Source organism: Sturnira hondurensis, unplaced genomic scaffold, assembly GCF_014824575.4.
Source record: "Sturnira hondurensis isolate 20B ecotype Veracruz unplaced genomic scaffold, ASM1482457v3 Scaffold0000648, whole genome shotgun sequence".
NCBI lineage: Eukaryota > Metazoa > Chordata > Mammalia > Chiroptera > Phyllostomidae > Sturnira > Sturnira hondurensis.
In genome coordinates, this window is record NW_028073279.1 from 7,077,972 (window position 1) to 7,102,966 (window position 24,995).

Genomic DNA, 24,995 nt, shown 5'->3' on the forward strand with positions numbered 1-24,995 from the left:
TTTTAAACCTCCCCACTTCACCAAGTTCTGGCCAATGACATCGAACCAACAGTATCTTGTGTGACTTCTTCATGTAACATCTACTGGAAAGGGGGGTGTGGGCGCCTTCTTTGTCCCTGCGGTGATAAAATGCAGGCATAATGGCTATAATTCCTGCAGCCACTGGACTGAGAGGGGAAACTGATGGGAGCCAGCATAATGGAGCAGGAAGATGCACAGAACCCAAGTCCCCAAAACTATGGAGCTAACACCAGGCCTTATTTAGTTTACTTCCCTTACTTGAATGGGAAACCATTAGCTAGTTTGTCGCATTATTTTGGCTATAAAACTTACCTACAACAAAACTTAATGATGACTGATAATATCTTGTATGTGTATTTGTGCGTATGTGTATGTACTATTTTTTAAAAAATGGAAGTACAGCCCTGGCTGGTGTGGCTTAGTGGATTGAGTGCCGGCCTGCAAAACAAGGGGTCACTGGTTCGATTCCCAGTCAGGGCACATGCCTGGGTTGCAGGGAGTTGGGGGGAATGAGAGAGGCAACTACACATTGATGTTTCTCTCCCTGTCTTTCTCCTTCCCTTATTCTCTAAAAATAAATAAATAAAATCTTTTTAAAAACATGGAAGTACATATTGTTTTGCAAGCTGCTTTTAAAAATGTAATATAGCAAATATTCATGATTAAATTTTATTCTACATTTTAATGGATGTATAATATTGCTATACCATAAGATATATTATAATTTAGTTAACCCCATATCATCAGGCATTTGTGTTGTTTCAAATTATTTTTCCTTTTATGAATAATACTTTAGTGAACATACTTGCCATCAAATAGCCACATGCCCCTATGATATAGTTAGAATAAATTTCTAAATAGAAATCGCTATGGTAGAATGTTTTTAAAGATTTAACACATATTGTCACTCCAAAATGCTGAATAAATTTGTTCTGCCACCAGCAATGTATGAGAGCATCCATTTCTTGGACTCATAGCAGCAACAGCGATTATCATTTAAAAATCTTTTTACCAAGATTGGCAGATGTCCCCCACTCACTTTTGCCTGGAGTAAGGCATTGAGAAAATGCCCACCACGACGACAGCAGTGCAGATGCTCGGGACCATAAATGTGCTCCAACTGGCTTTACCTGAAAAGAGAGCAAACCCTGTGACTGAGATACCTCCAGTGAATTTTCAAAGTACTGACGACTGTGTGAGCCCCCTGGGTGGCTGGGCCCAAGAAGAGGCCAGCTCATTTCTATGCATTCCTTTAAGGAGGAGGGGCCCCCAGGGAGCCAACTCTATAGTTCTGAGAGACGCGCCTGCCCTGCCAGGGCTCCCTCCTCCAGTGGGGCGGGGGGGGGAGGGGGGGAGGACACGGGCTGTGGCACACAGAGCACGGGGGGGGGGGGGGGGGGGAAAAGGTGNGGGGGGGTAAAAGGGAGCCCTGAATCCTGGTGCTGGACCTTCCACTGAGTGCAGTGTGACCTGGGGACCTATTCTTGGTCGGGAAAAGGTGAATGACGATGTCTCCCTGCAGGTTGCTGTGAGGATTAGAGACAGTGTGGTTAAAGCACAAGGCAATATACCTATCTGAACATAGCAGGCCCGCAAGAAACAGTAGCTAGTAATTTTACCAAACCGTTGCACAAACCAACCCTCCATCTAACTAGGGTCTTTGAAATTGTTTTTATTTCTTCCTATGAATATGTATTTTTCCACGTGTCAGAATTATTCATTAGTTCATTCAGTATTCATTATTAACCACGTACCCGGCCCTATTAGGTGCTGAGATGCAAAGATAAATAGGACTTGGGCTCTGCTGTCTCCAGAAGTCATGAGTGTAGCCCATGTAAACAATTGTAAAAATAAGCATGTACGAAGTCCTGTAGCAGACAATGGCACGGGATGCGGCCTCAGTTACAGTTCAGGAAGGTTTCTCAAAAGGCACGACGTCAAAAGTTTAGAGTTGGATCAATGGGAGTTGGCTAAGCAGACAAATGAGGGAAGCATGGACTAGATGGAGAACTATGCAAAGGAGTGGGAGGAAGAAGCAGCATGGCACTTCCAGGTGACTACTGGTAGCCTGGTTTTGCTTTTGAGTGTGAATGATGAGTGGGACACAGAGGATGAAGCAGAATGGGTGGACAGGACCAGGTCATGCATGGCCTGGTAACCAAGCAGTTTGAATTCAAGCTTGAAGCCCTCAGGGAACCACTTGATGGGTTGCCCTGGGGGTCTTGCAGAAAGATTCTTCTGATAGAATGAAGGGCAGGCTGGGGGTGCAGGTGACCAGGGGGAAGGCGGGGCCGGAGACCTGCTAGGCCCAGTGAGAGGTGTGTTAGCAGGGCTGAACAGGGGAGTTGGAGCGGGCAGCCTTGTTACCACCCCTGTAATCAGCACAATCTGACATTTCTTCAGCGTCTGCCTTCCTTGCTGGGCGGTTGGGACAGTCTGGAGCACCACGAGTAGAAAGAGGATGAGTTCTTAATCGAATTAATTGCTCCCAAGTTAACTTTCACAGGAGCAGCTGGGAGAGGAAAAGAGGGTTTTTCAGTTTCCCCAGTGGAGAATTACCTGGCATAGAACAACAAAGTACTGAATGATCAACCTGATACTCCACGTTACAAAGCAAGAACAGCTTGTTCCACTCTTGGAGCAAACGCAAACTAGTGCTGCCAGAGAGGACGGCGTAACTGAAGTCACTCCAGTCTGTTTGATTTACCACCTCAATGACCTTGGGCAATTTTTCTGCCTTACACTTGTGAGAAAGCACCCTAACACCTCATTCCTTTATTTGCTCCTATTGAGTGCCTGGTAGTGTGACCAGGTGTAATCATGTAAAGCAGGCACTTCGTGGGCAAGACTAAATGAGTGGAAGTGTGTGCTATGTAGGGTGAATTGTGTCCTCTCACCCCCCAAATTCCTATGTTGAAGTCCTAACCTCCAGTAACTCAAAAAGTGACCTCATTTGGAAGTAGGGTCATGGCAGATGTAACTAGTTAAGATGAGGTCAGACTGCAGTAGGGTTACCTCTCCTCCAATATGACTGCTGTTCATATGAAGAGGGGAAATTTGAACACAGACGCATATAAGGAAAACTCAATGTGAAGATGAAGGTAGAGATTCACAAGCGTAGGAATGGCAAAGATTGCCACCGGACTCAAGGTGAGAGGCATAAAATAGGTTCTCTCGTAGCCCTCAGAAGAGACTAACTCTGCTGACACCTTGATCTTGGAATCTCAGACTCCAAACTGTGAGAAAAATAAATTTCTATTGTTTAAGCCACCCAGTTTATAGCACTTAGTTACAGGAGCCCCAGCAAACCGATACGAGGGGGGCCCCAGAAAGTCCTGGAATTTACTTATATAAAATTGTATATTTATTCTTCCAAGTTTAAACATCAGTCACCTTCAAAGTACTCTTCATTTGATGCAATTCACCTATTGAGCCTTTTTGTCATTGCTCAAAACAGTTTTTGAACTTGTCAATTTTGATGCCTTTTAGTGCTTCTCTTGTCTTTGGTTTTGCCTCTTCCACATCAGTAAAACATTTCCCTTTGAGGACTTTCTTCATCCAGAGGAAAAAAAAAAATTGCTCAGGGAGAGACTGGGTAAATAGGGTGGGGCATAGGAATCATGTCATTTTTTTGGTCAAAAACTACTGAACACTCAGCACAGTGTGGGTGGGTGAGCTTGTAAATCACCCATCATGAAGTGGGCAAACATGTTGAAAGAGTCTTCAAAAAAATTGACTGAAGCCAAATGCAGCCTCTCACAACACCACCAGCTGGTACACTGATACAGATGGGTTCCTAGAACGCTCACCTATCAGAGGAAGCCTGTAGTACGAGAGACTTACCCTACAGAAGGTAATTCAGGTTTGGTTGTTTGAGGGGCCTCCTATGTTATAGAAGCACACAGCACAATGGCTGGTACGTAACTATCCGATTGCAATAGCTGCTATTGTTATTGTTGAAATTATTCTCATCATCCATTAAACAGACATTCGGTGAACAAGTGGTAAGTGTTGGGCACCATTTTAGACCTTGAAGACAGGAAGAAACAGATACCAGTCCCTGCCTATTGGATTTAGAGTTTTGAATATTGGTCAAATGTAGTGCATTGTGAATGAAATATGGAGGTGCATTTGGAAATGCTTCCTGGAGGACGAAACATTTTCACTGAGTTTTAAAAAATGAGTAGACACTCTCTCCAAGTAGACAACGCCAGGGTAGGGCAGTCCAGTTAGAGGGAACAGCAAGTGCAAAGATGTAGCAGTAAAAAAATTGTGAGCAAATGAAAGAAAATCTGATAATCTCCATGCCAAAGGCAGTGGGACTGTACACCTGCGTGAGAACCCAGCGTGGACTCTCAGCCTAGATCTACGGCTGTTTCTTACCCGGCAGACAAAATTTCCTCTCGTTTCCGCGGGGGCTCTCGCCAGCGGCGGTCAGAGCTGTCATCCACAGGACGTATCTCACTCTGGGCTGCAGGCTGTTCACTGGGTGTGAGTTTGGAGAGACCCTATAGGGAATTTCTGAAAGGAAGATAAAGATAAAAAAAGAAAGCTACATATTAAAGGAAATATTTGAGTACGGGCTCTTACTCATTTTATTTGTTAATTCTTCATTTAATTAGAATAAGAAAAGCATGTATGTATTTTAAAATAGTCTTAATTAATTAATACTTAATACTTCCATAGGCCCCAAACATTGCCACTGATGGAGGCCTAACTTCTCAGCATATCCAAAGAATTAAATATTTTTTCCTGTGGTAGAATCTTTTGACAAAATTTTCATCATTTTGCTTTTGAAAGTACTTAGCTGTAGTTAACTCACTTTTTAATTTCCTATAATGTTTCTGGCATTTACCAGGTATATTTGAGAACTCTTGGGGAGGAAATTAAATGTATAAATTGCTCTCAATGAAATTTTTAAGAAAGTGAAGTTTAGCAGTAAAACAGATATATAAGCAACATTTTGTAATTCTGATTTTCTACTTTTTTTTTGGTAGGCTCTGAGTACTGGGCTTTGTGGGCTTAATACGACCATCTGCTACAATTTCACATAAAATCTAAAATCTAGAGCAATGGTACTCAGGATTAGATTTATTTTGGCAGGTTAAGCCAAAATGATCAGTCCCTTATGCCCTCAACATCCTTGCGTATTCTCAGCACGGACGATGTTGATTTCTCAGCACAATGCACTGATGCTGGTTTTCTCCAGAAACATGAGTGTCAGGAGCCTTTGGTGAACAGGCAATCTGCCCCCGCCCCCCCCTCCGGCGATTTGGGTGCAAGTTTGGAGTAGCTACGTGGTCAGGGACTACAAAACTAAGGCTTCGACAGAAGCAGCCCACCAGCTTGCTCAGCGGACTTGCACCTGTGCTGGTGATCAGAGCGGACGCCAGAAGCCAGCACCTTGTGCCTGGACATCACCCACTGGCTCTCGAGCCCCAGCGCAAGTCAGATCATGACCCTGTTTGCTCAAATTATTGATATTTTTTATATTATTGAGCGTTTGCTCTGGACAAGGCACCAAGTGAACAAAGGCACAGTGTGCCTCAAGGAGTTCCCCATCTAGTGGAGAAAACAGACCCCTTACACTTCCCGCCCCTGCTTACTATGGGTGACCAGCAGGATGGAGCCCCGCAATCTTTCGTCCACTCCACCCAAAGGGGCAGAGGTTGGGGCAGATTACGTAAGGGCTGTGACTATCGGAGCAACTTCTGTATTTTACATCTTGTTGAGAAAAGTACCATGTGGAAAACCCCCAAGCCTACTCTGACCTGATGAAATTGCTTGCACAGGTGTAAGCTATGTGATTCAACTAAAAAATCTCTTTTCTTATTCCTCTTTCAGGGGATTAAAAAGTTAATTTTGGAGCAACCTCCCGCTCGTCTTGCTGCAACAAAGCATCAGCGAGCATCTGGGAGTCAACCGTTGCACTGCGTGAGGCAGGCCTTCCTGAGCCCTGGGAGGGAAATGAGACAGATGCTGGAACAGAAGAGAAGAAATGTGAATGGTGTGCGGGGCCAAAAATTTTATACATAGACTCACATACACATGTGTATCTGAAGAACAAAAAATAGAAACTTTATGGGGGAGGGGAAGCAGTAAGGAGGATGCTGCTGTCAGCAGTTTGGTTGGCAAAATAGGTTGAGTTGAGTAATGGGAGAGAGAAATCATGCAGGAAATACCGGTTCTGCTGCCTGGGTCTGGGCTGTGATCTCAGGCACAGATAAAGGGCCATTAACTCCTGGGCCCCCTGAAACTTTAGGCTCAGGGTGGCTCAAGGACAAAGGCACCAGTTCAGGAGGACGTGGTAGTTGCCAATGTTCAGACCGGCATTGGATAAGAAGGTCAAGTGGTGTCAGGCAAAACAGCCACATCATTACTGAAAATTAGTTTATTCCCTAACAATCTACATGGGTTTAGCAAAATGGAGAGTTTTCATCACCCATTTGCTATTCAACAAATACTGTTTTTATTAAGAACCTACTGTATGCCTGGCTGTATTGTAAGTACCCTGGAGACAATGGCGAGCAAATTGCCATGGTGTCTGTCCTCATGATGCTTAGAGTCTGTGGGCAACAACAGCCAAGTGGTAACAAAGCATAATGTGTGCACCCGTAGAGAATGCACTTGCCATTGGTGCACATGGGTATCAAAAAACTTGCAGAGGAGAGGCTGGACACCAGAATCACCTGTGGAATGTACTAACAGGCACATGCCTTAGCCCCATTCCAGTTCTACTCTTCTCCTGCCCAGGCAGGGCTAAGTGCACTCGGCAGCTGCTGTCCATCTGGGCAGTGCCACAAGACACGTAAGACAGCCCCCCCCATGCCCCCATGGAACTCCACCTAGCTTTTGCGGTATGGGGCCTCTCTCTCCTGATGTCTTTCTCCTTCAGCCTACTGCCCTCTATCACTCTCTAGAAGCTGCACCTGTGAATCACCTGGGATTTCTGGTTGTCAAATGCAATAGCTAGTTGTCAGTCCTTGATTAGAGCAGTTACATCACTTTTGTGTACTTTTCCATCTCCTTGAACAGACTGTGAACTCTGTGAAGACAAGGAATGGGTCTTATCCATCACTAAGTGCTTAATGAATAATAGGAAAATTTAATCTAAACCAGTATAAAACAGGACTTTGAATTTGAGCCTCCTCCCCTTGTGACATATTTTAAAATATCCTTATACAGACTTAGATTAATCAAATTTGTGGCAAATTAAAGTAGATTTTTCTTCTACATCTACAAGAGCAGCTTTAAGAACCAAACGACCATGTTAATCTGTCTGGTCAAAAATAGGCATCTCAGTTTAAACTCTGCCAAAGTGAAAATTGAGAAATGGAGGGGAGCAAATTCCACGTGAAGAATTTAAAATGGCTCAGGGAGAGGTCAATTGATATATCACCTTTTGGGGTGTTTTTCAGAACTGACCCTGACAGGTCCAGTGGGAAACAGTTCTGTTCAATAATACATTCTGTTTACCAATGGTGAATGTTAAGTGAATGATTGTGAGGTCTTATAATGGAATACTAGACAGCTGTTAAAGAGAATGAGGTGAATCCATATGAACCAATGTGGAAAGATTTCCAGTATATATTATCAAGAAGTAAAAGCAGAGACTTCCGGCCAAGATGGAGGCATAGGTAGACACAATGTGCCTCCTCGCACAACCAAAATAAGGACAACAATTTAAAAACAAAAAAACAACCAGTACTGACAGAAAATTGAACTGTATGGAAGTCCAACAACCAAGGAGTTATAGTTGACATATTCATCCAGACCAGGAGGAGGGGCAGAGTTGGGCAGCCAGGATGGAAAGGGCTTGGGGCAGGGCAGCTGGTGGACCCCAGCTGTGCAAAGTGACAACTGGTGAACCCAGTGAGATGGAGGATTGTGGAGGGGCACAGTGCACAAGGTGGCTGGAGGGCCAGGCAGGCCCACATTCACGTGCAGAAAACCAGACAAAACTGGGAGCGAGACAGACCATGGAACCCAGGGTCTGAGAGCTGGGGAATAAACCCTCAAACCACTAACTGAAAACACCTGTGGGGGTTGAGTTGCTGGGAGAGACTCCCAATCTCACAGGAGTGTTCGTTGGAAAGACCCACAGGGACCCAGGATGTATACAAACCCACCCACCCAGGAATCAGCACCAGAAGGGCCCAATTTACTTGTGGGAAGTGGGGGAAGTGACTGAAATCTGGCAGAGAGAGGAGCAAATGCCATTGTTCCCTCTCAGACCCCTGCCCCACTGACAGGCTCAACCCAGTTACTGGGTTGCCCCATCCTGGTGAACACCTAAGGCTTCGCCCCTACCACGTAACAGGTGCGTCAAAACAACAACAAAAAAAAATGGCCCAAACAAAACAAAAGATCAAAACCCCAGAAAAAAATACAACTAAGCAATGAAGAGATAGCTAACCTACCAGATGCACAGTTCAAAACACTGGTAATCAGGATGCTCACAGAATTGATCGAGCTTGGTCACAACATGAAGGAACAAATCAAGGCTACACAAAGTGAAATAAAGCAAAACATACAGGGAACCCCCAGTGATGGGAAGGAAACTGGAACTCAAACCAATGAAGTGGGCCAGAAGGAAGAAAGAAAGAACCAAATAAAAAAGAATGAAGGAACAAGTATTCAGAAAAGAATGAAGAAACAAATATTCAAAAAAATGAGGAGAGACTTAGGAACCTCTAGGACATCTTTAAATGTTCCAACATCTGAATTATAGGGGTACCAGAAGAAGAAGAGGAAGCGCAACAAGTAGAAAAGTTATTTGAAAAAATAATGAAGAAGAACTTTCCCATCTGGCTAAAGAAATAGACTTCCAGGAAGTCCAGGAAGCTCAGAGAGTCCCAAAGAAGGTGGACCCAAGAAGGGACACACCAAGGCACATCATAATTACATTAGCCAAGATTAGAGATAAGGAGAGAATCTTAAAAGCAGCAAGACAAAATGAGAGTTACCTACAAAGGAGTGCCCATAAGACTGTCAGCTGATTTCTCAAGAGACCTACAGGCAAGAAGGGGCTGAAAAGAAGTATTCCAAGTCATGAAAGGCAAGGACCTACATCCAAGATTGCTCTATCCAGCAAAGCTTTCATTTAAAATGGAAGGGCAGATAAAGTGCTTCTCAGATAAGGTCAAGTTAAAGGAGTTCATCATCACCAAGCCCTTATAGTATGAAATGTTAAAGGGACTTATCTAGAAAAAAGAAGATGAAAAACTTGTACAGTAAAATGACAGCAAACTCACAATAATTTACAACCACACCTAAAACAAAAACAAAAACAAACTAAGCAAATAACTAGAACAGGACCAGAACCACAGAAATGGAAATCACATGGGGGGTTAGAAACAGGGGAGTGGGAAGAGAAGAGAGGGGGAAAAGATACCGAGAATAAGTAGCATAGATGATAGGTAGAAAATAGACAGGGGGAGGGTAAGAATAGTATGAAAATGTAGAAGCCAAAGAACTTATAAGTATGACACATGGACATGAATTAATGGAGGGAATGTGGGTGGGAGGGGATGTGGAGGGAAATGAAGGGGGAAAAATGGGACAACTGTAATAGAATAATCAATAAAATATATTTTTTAAAAAAGTAAAAGCGAGGTGAAGATCAGAATACAGATAATTATTCCAAATACATGCTTGCACACAAAGAACTGATAACAGCCTAAGTATAAATGAAGGGATCATTTCAATTTTATGTCTTACAAAACTATTCCAATGGTTTTATTACATGCAGTATTATTTATGTAGTAAAAAAGTAACTAGCTTCAAAAGCCATAACTTAGAAAAGCAACACTGCAGGTCTTCTCAGGTCAACAGATGGGACCAACTCCCAAAGCATCCCGGGTAGAATCGGTCTGCAGGCACGATCCAGCCAGCACCCACATCTCAGGGTGGCTTTGTTACCTTCTCCCTGACCCACTAGCTCTCATGAAGGAACAAAAAATGATGCTTCTTTATGATAAATTCTGCTCAAAAAAGCAAGATGCCTATGAAATAAAAAGAAGGGCAAGCCAGGAAAAAAAACCTCTGAATAAATCAAAGTTAGAACATCATATCTGCCAAGTGCCTTAGAGCTACTATAATAAATGAGGGATCCATGAAGTCATTTGAGATAATGTTCCAGCCAGAATTTATTTTGATTGCTTTAGTCTTATAGAATAATGGTAGGTCATAAGGAATTACTTAAACTATATTGTATTTTATCCATTTTGAGAAAAATTAATATACTATGATGATATATGCAAAGAGGGGGCCTCAAAAGTTCCCCAGATGCATTCCTTGCAAACCTCAAGGGTCTACAGAGCTCTATTAAAGCATGTGCCTTTATGGCGTTTTGAAAGGCTGCCTCCCCATGTAAGTAAGCTCCTTAGGAGCCTAATCCATTATTCTCATATCTTTACTTTGCTTGGCACATGACCTGGATTCCGTAACTGTGTGTATGTGTTTAGATGTCTTTTATTTTCCTTTATTCAGTTAATTTCCCCATATCTCTTGAGCACCTCCTAAGCTCCAGGCGTGGTTCCAGGCCTTTGTGTATATGTACATGCACACGCATGTGCTCTCCTGGCATCTGAACAAGGAAGGCCCCATGGCATTTGTTTCTCACACATACCACAAAGTTGAGGCTGGGAACTGGAGTCCTGTTCTTTCCAGTATATCCTGTAACGGAGGATGCAGCCCATTTGTTCCTGGGCTGGAATTTCGTCCCATGAAATTAAAATGCTTCCCTTTTCCTCTGTGATGGCATTAATGTAGGGCCCGCTCAGTGGTGCTGTAAAGTAGAACACAGGAGGCTTTTGTCAGCCTCCAAAGCCAAGTCATTAAACTAGAGCAGAATTTGGCAAAAGTCCCCAAGACTTACCTTTGTACTTAGAGTTACCCCGGATGGACCTGCATCCTCCTTGGTCCCCTGAGAGTGCATGCACACGGATTTCATAACAGATGTAGGGTTTTATGTTCTCTGCAAAGAAAAGGGAGTTCTTACAACATGCGAATCACTAAGGGAGCTGCTTTAATATCTGATACAGAAGCATTCAAGGCATCTCTTGCCTCTTCTTGGTTTGAAGATGGTTCAAGTATAATTTGAACTGAGCGTAAAGGAATGACCTAAGCTACAAAATCTCAGCATCCTGTTTTCCATGGCATTCACTCCAGGAGCCACAGCTCTCATGTCCCAAGTTCATGTCATAATGAATAAATTAGCAAACCTGAGTTTCTTCCCAGGGTCATCATGTTTAAGGAGAAAAAAGCTCTCCCAGTGCCAACAAGGATTTAAATATAACCACACAGACAACTTTTGAAACCAAACTTTCCTTCAAGAAAATCATTTTCACTTCTACAAATAAATCATCTGCCCTTTCCTAAAAAGTGAGGCTGGGATTTTGCAGGCATAGAACCTGAAAGGCCCTTCTAATTCCACAGAAGCTTATCAGGATCTGACAGGACAGCTCGGGATGACGCATCTGGGTGTGACAAACCAGGGTACACTCAGTGCAACCCAACCCATTGTTCCTTGTCCTCTACCTCTCCCCAGCATATTCCAAGTAGGCCTCAGATTTACTACAGCCTGGAACATTTGGAAGATATCCGAGAATGTTAATGCTCCTTCCTAGTTTTTATTTTATTTTAAAAATATTTTTAAAAAATTAATTTTAGAGAGAGAGGAAGGGGGAGGCAGAAAGAGAGAGAGAGAGACAGAGAAACATTGGTTGCCTCCCAAATGCACCCTGACCAGCAACAGAACTAGCCACAGTGATCAGACAAGAAAAGAAATAAAAGGCATCCAAATTGGAAAAGAGGAGGTAAAACTATCATTATTTGCAGATGATGTGATAGTGTGTATAGAAAATCCTATAGGCTCTACCAGAAAACTACTTGACCTAATGGTTGAACTAAGTGAAATGGAGAAAAAGACATAGTCAGCTTAGTCTAATAATCCAAAGATTCTTCGTGGGCATCATCCAGACCCCGAAGCTCCATGGGCAACATGGAATATGCACTCACATTTTATTTGCAAGGGGCAGGCGCCTGGCTGTTTTGCTACTAGTGGTGAAGGTGCCAACCAACTGCCGTGCCCTGTAGCAGTTTGAGAGTTCCAAGTGAGTACATCAGGCAAATGCTTTTGTTGCATTTTGCCATGCAAAACATGAATTCAGGGTAGAAGCCTTGGGAATGGCTGCATCAGAAGTTACGGGCTTCCTCTTGTGGATAGCCTCCTTTAGTGGAGGAGGGAAGAAAATGTGTCACCTTAACTCAGGTGATATACCCCTTTCCATAAATCCTAAAGCCCTAGGAATCTTGTTCCCTGTTTCTGACCTTGAGGACTCCTGTTTTAACGGCTAACTCTTATACAAACACCCCTAATCATATCTGCTCCCCACCCCAAAAGTTCCTCATCTGTGCTGCCCGGTGGCTACAGCCCACGTTATTAAAATTTTCATTTCTTTCTTCATTCTGGACCCCAACTACTGGCTCATTTTCTCGTACTGTCACGCATACATATATGCCTGGCAACCTTGGGCGAAGGCTCTGTTTTGACGTTTACAACTAATCTCTTAGGTGGATTTTCTGCAGATATCTCGCTCCACCTGTTAAGAGAAGGCAAACACTGAATGATCAGTAACGTGGAGGAAACCTAGAGGAAGTACGAGGGAGCATGCAGAATGGGGACCCAGACAGCCTAGGTATGAGGCAAGGTTTTCTAGACATGGTGTCGTCTACATACTTGTAAAAGGAGTGGATCTGTACGGCCTGCACCATTTTTATAGACAGAACAGGACTGACGATCGCTAGCCCAGGTCTCTCCTAGCCTATAACCCTGGAGGTAGACTGTGTGCTGGCCCACTCCAAACAACCCACTCTGCCCCAGCCAGAAGCTGAGGATGCAATGGCAGTGAGTCATGTTACTGACCCGAGAGGGCCATTCTGAATTTATGATAAGTGTGAATTACTTAATTTTTAGGAGTTTATTTTCAGAATAGAACAGCAACACAAACTAACAGTTAACCAAGTGTTTTCCAGTAGGAGAATAACTTTACTTCACCATTATATTGATCTTATGCAAATAAATATTTTTACAATGCTTAAAAACATTTTAGTTCCCTAAATATGGAAAACATTCTCTTTTTTCCATCTATTTTATGGCATTTGTATAGATTTATAAAAAGAGGAAATTATAGGGGCTATATGATTCAAACTATCCCGCAGGGGTAAATCCTAGTACAGGTTATAGCAAGCATTTACAATTTCGCAGCAGTTTAGAGTTCGCTAAATGCCTTTTCTAGGCACTGTTTCATCTGGTCGGGTGGGCACAACAGCCCTAAAGAAACAGTGGTTCTACTGCACCAATTCCAGGGACAATCAGCTGTCCTATTAGAAACCATGCCAGGCAAGGAAAGTTCTTTCTCCACAAAGAGCTGGCATCTGCCTTCTTATAACTTCCACGCAGAGGCCTCAGTTTTAGCCTCCAAAACAGTGAAGGACACTTACTCTTTTTCCTGTAGACGTCAAAGCCAGCAACGGCCACCAAACCACCCCACCCCATCTACAACTCTCGGCTTCCACATTAAAAGTCCAGAACCCCGGTGACTTGCTCACCTTCCTCTCGTGCTTACTGGGCAGCACTCCCTCTGAGTGTAGTGATTAAAACCGAACACAACCCAGTAAAAATTGGAGCAGCTACACTGTAAAAGAGGCACACGGTTAAGGACCATCTCATGTAATTATCATGCGGTGTGCTCTGTTTCATCCGTGTAAATCTTATTTCCTTAAGCAGGGCGTCGGTATCCTCCTGGACGGGTGTAATCATTGTCTTGGTGTAATGATCGCATTATGGGATTTAGAGCTTGAAAACCTATTAAAGTCTTAGCTCTATTACATAAAATAATCCCGACGATGGTGATAGCTAAATTATCAAACACTTAAACTTGTTCGGCACCGTTCAAACATTTTCTCCATATTAATTCAGTTGGTCCTCATGATAACACAATAGCCTCCATTTTACAGATGAGGAAACTGAGGCACAGAGAAGTCAAACGAATTTGTCCTGGATTATGCAGCCTTGTAAGTAACAGAGCCAGGACTCAAATTCAGATTGTCTGGTTGTAGAACCAGCACCTTTGTGAACTTAACACTTAAATATGACTTTGCCTAAGTACTGTCCAGTCATTTTCAATATGCTCTCAGTCACCTGAACGGAAATAAAAGATCTCCTGGTATCCTCACCTATATATATCACGGGAATGGTAACTCTTGCTGCACATGCTTTTTCTGAGACTTCAGTGAACTCTCCAACGTCAGGGGCCCATCTCACTGACCGGTTACCACTTAGCTCTCAGCCACGCTCATCCAGTTTAAGCATTCACTTGTGGTGGAATGGCACTGTGTCAGACACGTGCATTTTCTATAAATACCAGAGCTTCCAGTCAACCAGATGGCCTTCCATGGCTGCAGTGGTGTATTCTGAGGTGCTGTCCTGAAGGCCCCTAGGTCATCACTGTCCCTCTTTCTTACACAGCCACGTGTAATGGAAGGCAGGGTTTGGGGTTTCTACCTGCAGTTTTCTCAAACAAATGTGAACTGAGTAACCTCCCAAAGGAAGGTGAACAATTAAGTACCTGAAATCAAAGCAGATGCATTGTAAGGGGGAGTCCGGAGCCAGTTTAGAGGGGTCCGCATGCCACCCCCTGGAGGCAGCTCCCTCCACTCCACCACATACTCTTGAACAGCGGAGGCAGCTTTCCCAGGAGGCTTCCATGTCACCACAATGTTGTCTGTGCCCCCTGAGTTTGCAGACACCTGGCCAGGAGCCAACAACCCTTTATAGGGGAAAATGAGGAGGAACAAAAACAAAAATCACTGTAGCTGAAGATTTAAGACACAGCAAATCCTAGCAATGTTTTAAGAAGGACGAATTTCTTTTTAAGTTCCTCAGGTTCATAGGTTTAAGTTCATCCTACTTCTCAGTTCTGGGAGAACTGAAATTATCACCTTGGACAAGGACCCTGTGTAGTGGTATCTGTAGAATTATTTTCCCTTCATCTTCCATTTCACTTTCCCTTTCCAATGGCACTGGCTCTGGTGAATGTAACATGCACCCTTCCAATCCACCTCATATGTTTGTTTAGACATCTATGTATCCTTGAAAATAAGTGTTGCTTTGTGCTTGTGAGTTGTTATTTCATAAGCGGTATTGAGAGCAGATCTAATGCTTTTTCTAACTCTTTTTTTTCACTCAACATGTAGCTGGGATGTATCCATCCTGCTGCTCCCATCTGCGAATTTAGCTTGGTCTGTTAGACTGCTGCCTCAACCCTTTCTTTGTCCAGTCTCCAGGTGACAAGCAGGAGGTTCCCTCCAACTCTCTACTAACGAAGACAAACAGCGCGGGTGCTGTAATTTAACATACATTCCTAACTGGTCGGGTCATGGTGGGTAGTCATGCCCAAGACCTCTTCTTCCTAAGTGAAAGTTTTTTAAGCAAGCCCTCTCCACCGTTCTTACGCATCTAGGTAAACATCTAGGTATGCATCTAGGTATGCATCTAGGTAAACATACCTTTGAGATGCCAGAAGTAATGCCCAGCAGTAATGCATAACTACCCTTAAGAAATCACATCGTCTTCTGATCCAACCCCTGCTTTGCTGTCTCCCACCTTCATGTGATCTTCCTTACGTCCTCTCTTTAATTTCAAGTGCATAAAAGCGACTGCAAAAAAGTTACTCACCAGGGCATTTGAGATCTTTACACCCAGCATACACCATCATTTTCTCTCAAACTCTTATCAAAACTGCTTATGGGTAGTTTGGATCTTCTTACATCAACATAAACACAAACATGTCCTCACGTGTGCCTGTGTCAGTGTCTCTGGAATCACACGGCTCACTAAATATGGCCAAGCTGATCGCTACAACAGCCTATCAGTGGCACTCCAACAAGCAAAGCTTTGAGAGATCTCACTTTCCTCCCAACACCGGGTATTTTCTGACTTTCTAATTTTTGCCAATCTGGTCCATGTGAAGTGGTATTTAATTGTGGTTTTATTTTTGTTTCCCAATTTCTTGTCAGACTGACTTCTCTTCATGCATTACTAATCATCTGACTTTTTCATCTTCCGTGAGTGGCCTATTCATATGCTTTGCTGATTTTTTTCTAGGTTTCCTGTCTTCTCTCTGATTTGCAGAAATAGCTTTTATACTCTAGACCTTAATCCGGGAGAAATCGCTTTTATATTTCTAGGTCTTAATCATTCACCAGTCTTCGACTCTAAAAATATCTTGTGCCAGTCTTTCAACTTTATGATGTGCTTGCTGCACATGAATACTTTGATGCACACCTATGGTTTGAGCATTTTGACTCTTGTTTATGAAATCCTTCCATCCCAGGGTCACCAAGATACTCAACCACATTTTCTCCTATTGACTTTTGGTTTCGCCTTTCACATTCAAATTTTTTCCCCACATCTAGATGAAAGGTTGTTTTGATTTTTAATGGAATCAAGAAATCATATTATTTTTTCCATACTGTGAGCCAATTTTTTCAAATCTGATACCATTCCTAACATACACCAAGTTCTATATATTGTTGGGTCTGTGTCAGGTCAGCTTCTTCACCAGAACACGTGGTTGACAGTATAGGTTTTGTGATGTCTGACTATCTGGTTGGTAAACTACCCTTCTCATTTTGTCCTCCTTTTTTCAAAATGTTCTTGGCTATTCATTTAACCTTATCCTTCTATGCAGCTTTTAGAACTAGTTTATCTGAGTCCCCCCAAATTCTAGCCGTTTTTTGTTTACTGGATTTAAGTTAGATATATTGTTTAATTCAGGGGAAATTGATGCTGTTACAATGGTAAATTGTTCCATTCATAAATATGCGGTTTCATTGAAATGATGCAGTTCCCTTTTATATTTTCTAAGGGAGTTTTAAAAATGTCTCCTTAGAGTTTTCATGCATTTTGTTAGATTAATTCTTAGCTATGTTATACTTTTAGTTTGCTTTATAAATGGCATCTTCTAGTTTTTAAAAAGAACTTATTTACTTATATTTTTAGAGAGAGGGGAAGGAAGGGAGAAAAAGAGGGAGACAAACACCAATGTGAGAGAGGAACATCAAGAGTGATAGCGTGATCAAGGGAGAGTGTGATTGCCTTTCACGCTCTCCAGATGGGGCAACCCAGGCATGTGCCCTGACCAGGAATTGAATCAGGGAACTTCCGCTTTGTGGCACGATGCGCAACCAACTACGCTACACTGGTCAGAACTTATTTTCTACTTTTTCTACTATTAATTTGTGTGTTTTTCTTATTTCTGGCAAACCTGCTAAATTCTCTAATTAATTCTAATAATTCATCTCTTGCCCTTGTTGAATTTTCTATATCATAATCTTATTAGTTGAATACTTAAAATATATTTCTTCCAATCTTTAAATTAAATCTCTTATTTCCTTTTTTAATCTTGTTGCTAATTTTGAAGAGAATGTGCCCATATATCTTTATTACAATAAAGTGATATTTGCTGCATATTTTTGGTAGAAAGTCTTAAAAAACTAAAAAGTTTTCTTTTATTCATAGTTTCTATATAGGTTTTAAAAGTAATATATCACTTACTAAAAACTACTTTTAACTACTTTTCTATGTCTGTTAAGTACATACCCTTTTTTCTCTCGGTATTAGTGTGATGAATCACATCGTTACATTTCTCCAAATTGCTCCATCTTTATATTCATGGGGTCAACCCTGTTGAATCATTCTGCACTGTGCTTTGTAGTGACTTTTAAAAGTACAGACTATTTTTTAGACAAGTTTTAAGTTTATAGCAAAATGAGCAGAAGGATCAGAGGTTTTCTAGATACCCTCTGCCTCTCGCACACACAGTCTTTCCTAGTACTGACATCCTGTAAGATTCTGGGAAAATATTTTCAAGCATTTCTTCCTTTTCATTTACTCTTTTCTCTCTCTCTTTTTAGGTGGTCATTATTACTTCTCTTTCAATTCTTTCAATGTTTTAAGTCTCCCCATCTGTTTTCAACTTCTTTTCTGTTTTTGATGCCTTTTGGAAGAGTTTCTTATCAAATCTTCCACTCATTCCTCCAGTCTTTGCAAGTCCTTTCTGCTATCTAACTCCCTGGCTGAGTTCTTTATTTCAACCCTTAGACTTTTCATCTCGCCCGGAGCCAGCCTGCATTTCCTTCCCCAAGATGTCTCCCAGGGCTTGTTCTCTCCCTTTCTCTGCTCACTACTAACCTTCCCTCTGTGACCTTTCAAAACTATTTCTTTCCCCTCAATCATTCAACTTCCCACCTCCATTTTCACTGGGAGCTTCGGAATAGAGTTATGAAATTCATAGATATTTGGAAAAGTGCCCACCTTAGAGACAGGTGGCCTGGTTTTTCTGTCCAGTTCAGCTCTGTGACTAATTGACTGTATGATGTTGGCTAAGATACTTCTCCTCCTGGGGCCTAAGTGTCTGACATCTGTGTGGGCCTGGTAATACTCTCCTGGCTTCTGATTCTTCTTCTAGTTTCAAGAATTCTTGAGCACAGGGACTGGTCTGAAATGTGAAGTATGTTTTAATTGTTGGCTCTGGGTTTGGAATATATTCAATTTTCATCAAATCAACAAAATCATTATTGTGCTTCTTGATATGTCGTGCTGTGACAGGCACCTTTTATAATAAAGTTGTCCCTGATTTTCTCAAAATCAACATAATTCTTCCTGTTGCAGCACTATTTTTCTCTTCCTGAAAGTTATCTAGGTGAGTAGTGTGAACATATACTGAAAGAGAGGGAGACACAAAATTACGGCACACTATTTCTACGGACCATCCAGAATATGTGTGAGAGAAGAGGCACGGAGGATGGGATTATGTGGTTTGCCCATTGGTCCTCCACAGGTCGCCCTGAGGTACACAACAGCTTGTATTGGATGGGTCAGGTGTGATCTTAGGAGATGCAAAAGATCCTGGAGAATCCAAGATTTCCAGGGCCAGGACCCTCTTAGTGACAGCTCAGTTGTGCAAAACTGTCTCAGTGTCCTCCCTTACCCGCGCTACACGTTCATCCTTAATGAGCCTCATCCTTACTCAACATCTGTCCATATTTAGAGGAACAAGTGTTCCTTTAACTCGTTTTGTTACTGGATCCCATCATCTTCCAGCTCCCCAGGGACTTCCTCCCACCAATTACTCCCTCTCTCCCCTTTATCTTCAACTCCTCCCTACCCCTGACCCACTCAGATCCCACTTTTAAAAAAATCCCTCATGCCTGCACACCTGCACTCCCTCACCTGGCTAATACCAACTTGCCTCTCCACACCCTGTTCACTTGTTGCCTCCTCTCCACGGCCATACGTTGGCTTTCCTCTGTTCCTAGAGCTACCTGTGCATACCTCTAACCTTATACTTATTATACTGTACTACAGTTTACTTTTTTATATGCCGTCCCACCTGACTAAATACAACTGGAGGATCTCAACAGTCTTTTTTAACCTACTGCTGGATTCCAGTTGACTGCCACAGTATATGTTCAATAAAGGACTACTGAATGAATAAAGCAGAGGCCAACTCTGAAATGGTGACTGTGTCATTTTAAGAGACTGTTCTCAAATCTAAATAAAAAGCCTGGAATGGGTCCAGAAAATTCATGAGGCTTATATCTCCAAGACTCACCTGCAGTGAGGTTTGAAGATGTAACGTGTTCTGACAATTGCATTTTACCAACATCAGGACACTAAACAGTGATATGAATTCAATTCCCTCCACAGAAGTCACTTTAAAAATTACATATGTAGCACTTACTCACTGAAGAATTTTAAAAATATAACAAGCAAAAGGGAAGTCACCTGTAATCCCATGATTCAGTGATGACCTCTGTTAACATGTCCATATATATCCCACTAAATTGTTTTTAACATGCAAAACATATATACTCATGTAAATGGATATTTTACATGGCATCGTCTCACACATACTGTTGAATGCCCGCCCTGTTACTCATGATGGGCACCTTTCCATGACCACACAGCCACAGCATCACTTCACGGCCAGTACAGTATGAACGCTGGTGGGAGTCAGGATGCGTTAAATCAGTTCATTTTCTATTCGTTAACATTGAGGTTCTTTGTGCTGTTTCACTATATGTTTTTTTCAATAAACATCTTTTTGCCTACATTTTAAGCATTTATTATCTGCTGAGGATACAGTCCTAATGCTTAAATTTCTTGGTCAAAAGATATGTTTGCATTTAAAGTTTGCTACATATGGCCAAATTGTTCTTGAGAAAGTTGAACCAGCTTACAGACCTATTAGCAGGTACGAGACCACTTTTCCCCATGCTCTCACCCATGTGGGTATACTAACTCTGCTTACTCTTAAAGTGTTATTTATATACCCAAAACTAATACAAAATAATACTAAATATAAACTACAATAAAAAATAAATTTTCCATTTTGAAAAATAAAGAAAAAAATCTGCCCAAATGTTAACATTACTTAGATCTGAAAGTGGGGACATGTTTTTATGTCACTCTCTGAAGTATTATTTTTGATGTTTTAGAAAAGTTTTCCATTTTACTCTGTAGAAAGTTGAAGCTTTTCCCCACATAGTTAATCCATTTTTCCTTCAGGCTCTTCTGCCTTAGGCGCCTGTCCCACGTGAGCAGAGATCACCGGTTGCCTACCAGATACCCTCTCTTCCTCTTCTCCAGCAAGGCAGCCCTGCTGAAATGGATTTCTGAGCCTCCTTTGCAGCTGGTGCGGCCAGGTGACCAATTAGAGTCAAAGACTGCAAAGTGTGTTGTGTGACCTGGGGTGAAGCTCTTCACCAGTGAGGAGGGTGACCCTTTCTCTCTTCCTTCTATTCTGCTGCCTAGATGGAAACAGCTAGAGCTCTGTCAGCCACCCTGGACCATTTCTACCTTGAGGATGGGAGCCCACTTGCCTGAAGGAACAGAAAGGAGCCTGGAGTCCTGATGATGTCACAAAGCTGTCACGTCAGCCCTGGACAGTCTACCTCTGACATCTTTAATGAGTAAGAATAAATAAATCACCCCAGTCAGGCCTCTGATAAGAGCAACCCTTATTCCTGAGAGCAATTCCTAACTCATATACCAACCCAAGGTTATATCAATATTTACTTATATCTCCTCTATTATCTCCATGTTTATAGATATGTGACTGAAATGATATATAACCAAGACTTAAGGGTAAATATAAAGTAATCATGTTCTAGTAGAACCTTCTTCACAATGATGATCGCCAGACTCACATGTAGATAAAATTGTTACACTGAGTTTTAAGGAAGGATCTAATTACAGTTTTATTCTATGGGGCAATTTTGGAAAAACTTGGACCTTTTTATAGCACAGGTCTTGAGTACAGCACTAATATCTATTTTCTTGACTAATTAGAGGTTTTTATCCAGAGAAGTTAGTTTTCAGAGAATGCAACCATAAAATGTATGTAGCTAGTTGGGAAGTTTTCAATGTAGATAACTGGATACTTATCTATATTTGTGGAATAAATAGTTATAGTAGAGAAAAATTTTACTATAGTTTCCTTATAGCCAGAATATAATTTTAATACTATTGGTTTTAAAATATTTTCACTATAAGTGTAAAATGTTTTATTCTAGAATTTGACAGCATGTGTTATTCTTGCTTCTGGAATAATTAGCCAGACATTGGTGTTCAATTTAATGTAACTAATATTTGCTTACCTAACATTTACTAAGCACCTACTATGTATTAGTTTCTGTATTTAATCTCACAGTGACCTGCAAAGTAGATGATGTAATCCTTACTTTAAGGAGGGGGGAAAGTGAAGCTCAGAGGTGTGTTAGTCCACTTATTCAAGGCCACTCACAGTTTGAGTGGAAAAGACAGCCTCTGAATGCTGTTGACTCTGAAATCTAAATTTTAGTGCTACTCATGCCAGGCCCTGAAGTGAGCCTGCGGAAGATAAGAGATGAGTAAGACAGTTGCCCGCAGGCAATATTAAAGATAAATTGGTACTTACCTGACCCACACAGGTCCGTTATGTTAATACGAGTGGGCAGGGAACTGCCTTTTGAGTTAGCTGCAGACACGGCCACAGTCCAGTTCTCAGTCCTGGGGATGACCCAGGTCCAGGAGGTATGTTCTGTGGTGTTCTGAAGTGTGGCTTTCTCCCCCGCCATATCCAGCAAAGTCACCTGATAGTGGAGGATTTTCCCTCTTGCCTCTGATATAGTCAGATTCTGCAACAAAACACATCCACTTACTGTGTGCACTCAACCAAGGTTGCCGGGCACTCTATGTCTCGACCTCATGGGCCCCTGCAGCAGGTGGCTACATCTGAGTGATGTTTCTATTTACATCTTCTCACCTTCTCTACTGTATACTTAATGCTTCTGCCCACCACCACCATTTAGAGAAAAATATCACTTAATATTTTTTAAAGCTAATTCTTAGAAACACATTGACTTTTCTTTCTTGCTTCCAAGTGAAACTTCCTAGGAGTGGAAAACTCAAATTGCATTCAATGGAACAAGAATAGGATCTGAACTCCGAAGATCTAGGTTTGAATTCTAGCTCTACCAATCACTAGCTGTGTGACCCAGGGCAAGGCACTCAGCTCCTCTGAGTTCCCATTTCGAAATCTGTGACATACCCTTCCACACACAGAAGCATAACTTTTTAAATAACAAGTGCAATGCTGCTCATGAAATCAAAAACAACATTTTCAAGAACTAAACTAGTAAAATCCATACTTGGTGAACTGGGTTAGCCATCTGTGCTAGGAAACTAAGACACTGTTTATAAACGTGTGCCTAACCAGTTTTTGCAACTGCAAAAGTTCCAGTTGAGATCATTTGGGAACAATCCCAGAAAGTAAGCAGAAAACTGATTTGTATTGTAACTCTGTCTGGATAAGGACCATGGGAAACAGAAGCAATGAAAACGGACAGCTGCCAAGGTCAGCATTACAGCGCTGGTCCATGCCTACCACGGAGAGAGGAAGGCCTAGCTCACCAGATCTAAGCATTGCAGGTTTCTTGGCAAGGCTATTCCTTCCATGAGGTGTGGGATTGCCTAAAGCTGAAGAAGAGACACGCCCTAAGGTTGACACATACACCTTTCTCTGATTCCCTACTCCCTAAGCAACCATCTAATAATTTGGCTTCCTGTGTATTTCATCGGTCAGGGGAGGCTGGGCTAACAAGAACATCTGGTTCACTGAAAATTTGTGTTTTCCACTTTAAGTGAATACATTGCCCTTCTGAGTTTAATTTGGCTTCTGAAATAATCAGCATACTGAGAAAGAATGTTCCTATCTGCTGACTCAAGCCTTCTGGTTTGCCCAACAGCTGTATTTTTCACAATAAGTGAATCATGAACATCCAGCTTTTTATTATAGTTTAGCCTCCAAGAGATTAATTAATTCAGGTTCTGCCCTAGATGCCTCTCTGGATCCACAAGGCCCAAGACCGGATCTTAGACCATGGTTAATACACCAGGTAAATAGCATATTCTTGAGGGTTCTTTTGGGTGCACAGTCAGCATTTCCCTAGAAGACAACTTGGTGTACCGGCAAGAACCAAGAAAATGCCCATCATTCCAAGTGTCCATCACAGCTGTTCTCATAGACCTATTGTGTGAACTTCGAGAAGTGAATGCTTTTGAAACGGTGGTGTTCTAAATTTATTAACACACATGCCCTTTGTCGTAAGAGGGAAAAACAGGGTCAATTAAAGCAAAAGCTGTCTAGGGAAGACTGTGTCCTCAGGTGTCTCTCACTCCCTCCTTCCCTACCCATGTCCTTGGACCGTCCAGATGTAGGACTATTATCCCACCCCAATCTATGCACCCCCAACCTCAGGCACCCCTCATAGTTAACCAAGTTCACCAAGCTCTCCGTTCTTGCCACGGACACAAGAGGCTTCAGTCTCACTCTGACAAATAAGCAAACAGGGCCCTCACAGGAAAAAACACCTTTCAAATAAGCCTTTATTACCTCTCTCTCTTTCTCATCATCCTTCGCAGCTACCTCAGCAGTCTTACTCATCCCTATGGCAAAGTGCCGAGAGAAGGGGGAAATGTCAAGTCACCTTGGATCCAGGGAAACTTGCCTGGTGACTGCTGTGAAAATCTAGGTGATCAAGTGATCTAGTAAATAGAGGTGTGGATCTCAAAGGTCAGTGATGGTTCCCAGAGTTGAAAATATCAGTGAGAAGGTGAGGGTGCGGTTGAGGTGCTTAGATAAATATGGGATCCCATGAGTTCTGCTTGTATAAAATGTCAAGCTCAAGTTTTGGGATAAAGGTTAACCTCTCTCAGACAATTGGTCTTGACCAAATTCAAAAACTGGCCTAACTTGTTCAACGGGTCCTTGGAACAAAAAATTTAATGAGCCAATGGAAAAACAAGTATTAATCCAGCTTGGCTGGTAGCAACTGAAAATATAATTAGCTTGGTACTTTTTTTAAATAGCAATATGAAGTTTGCAAAGAAGTGAATATCATTCATTATCCCTGGATTACACTTGGCCCTGATGGAAAGGAGTATCATCACAGAACAGGAGGGGATTCTACAGATTAACAATTATTTCAACATTTCCTTTTATTAGTGGGGACCTAAGCCCCAGGGAGATGAAGCGACTTGCTTAAGGCCACTCAGCGGATGGGTGGAGGAGATGAGAGTGGAATCCAGGGCTCCTAACTTCCAGACTAGTGGGCCCTCTACTCTGACGTCTGTTCCATTCATTGGTGAGCCTGAAACGATGAATTGGTACGTATGGGCCACCATGTTTCATAGCTGAATCCCTAGTCACCCTTTTGCCCCAAAGTCACAAAGCAGTTTCTCTAATTGTGAGGTTGTGGTACGTCCTGATGTGGAGCATCAACAGTGGACATGAGGTCAGCAATTGGGGGAAGGTGGAGACCCACAGTTCTTTTTATCCAGAGACAACGGCCATGAGTCACAA

General features: G+C 42.2%; 1 protein-coding gene across 3 annotated transcripts in view; it reads right to left on the reverse strand.

Moving 5' to 3' along the window:
- IL12RB2 (interleukin 12 receptor subunit beta 2) overlaps positions 1 to 24,995 on the reverse strand; it is a 72,968-nt gene that overhangs the window by 7,769 nt on the left and 40,204 nt on the right. For 2 of the 3 annotated variants that reach the window (XM_037042792.1, XM_037042796.1), the window contains exons 9-14: positions 22,050 to 22,269; positions 14,655 to 14,855; positions 10,901 to 10,999; positions 10,652 to 10,810; positions 4,405 to 4,542; positions 1,061 to 1,151 (exon numbers count right to left, since the gene is read on the reverse strand). In XM_037042792.1, the coding sequence (XP_036898687.1) occupies positions 1,061 to 1,151; positions 4,405 to 4,542; positions 10,652 to 10,810; positions 10,901 to 10,999; positions 14,655 to 14,855; positions 22,050 to 22,269 (908 nt within the window). The remainder of the gene's footprint in view (positions 1 to 1,060; positions 1,152 to 4,404; positions 4,543 to 10,651; positions 10,811 to 10,900; positions 11,000 to 14,654; positions 14,856 to 22,049; positions 22,270 to 24,995) is intronic. The other variant, XM_037042803.1, reaches the window with a different exon arrangement.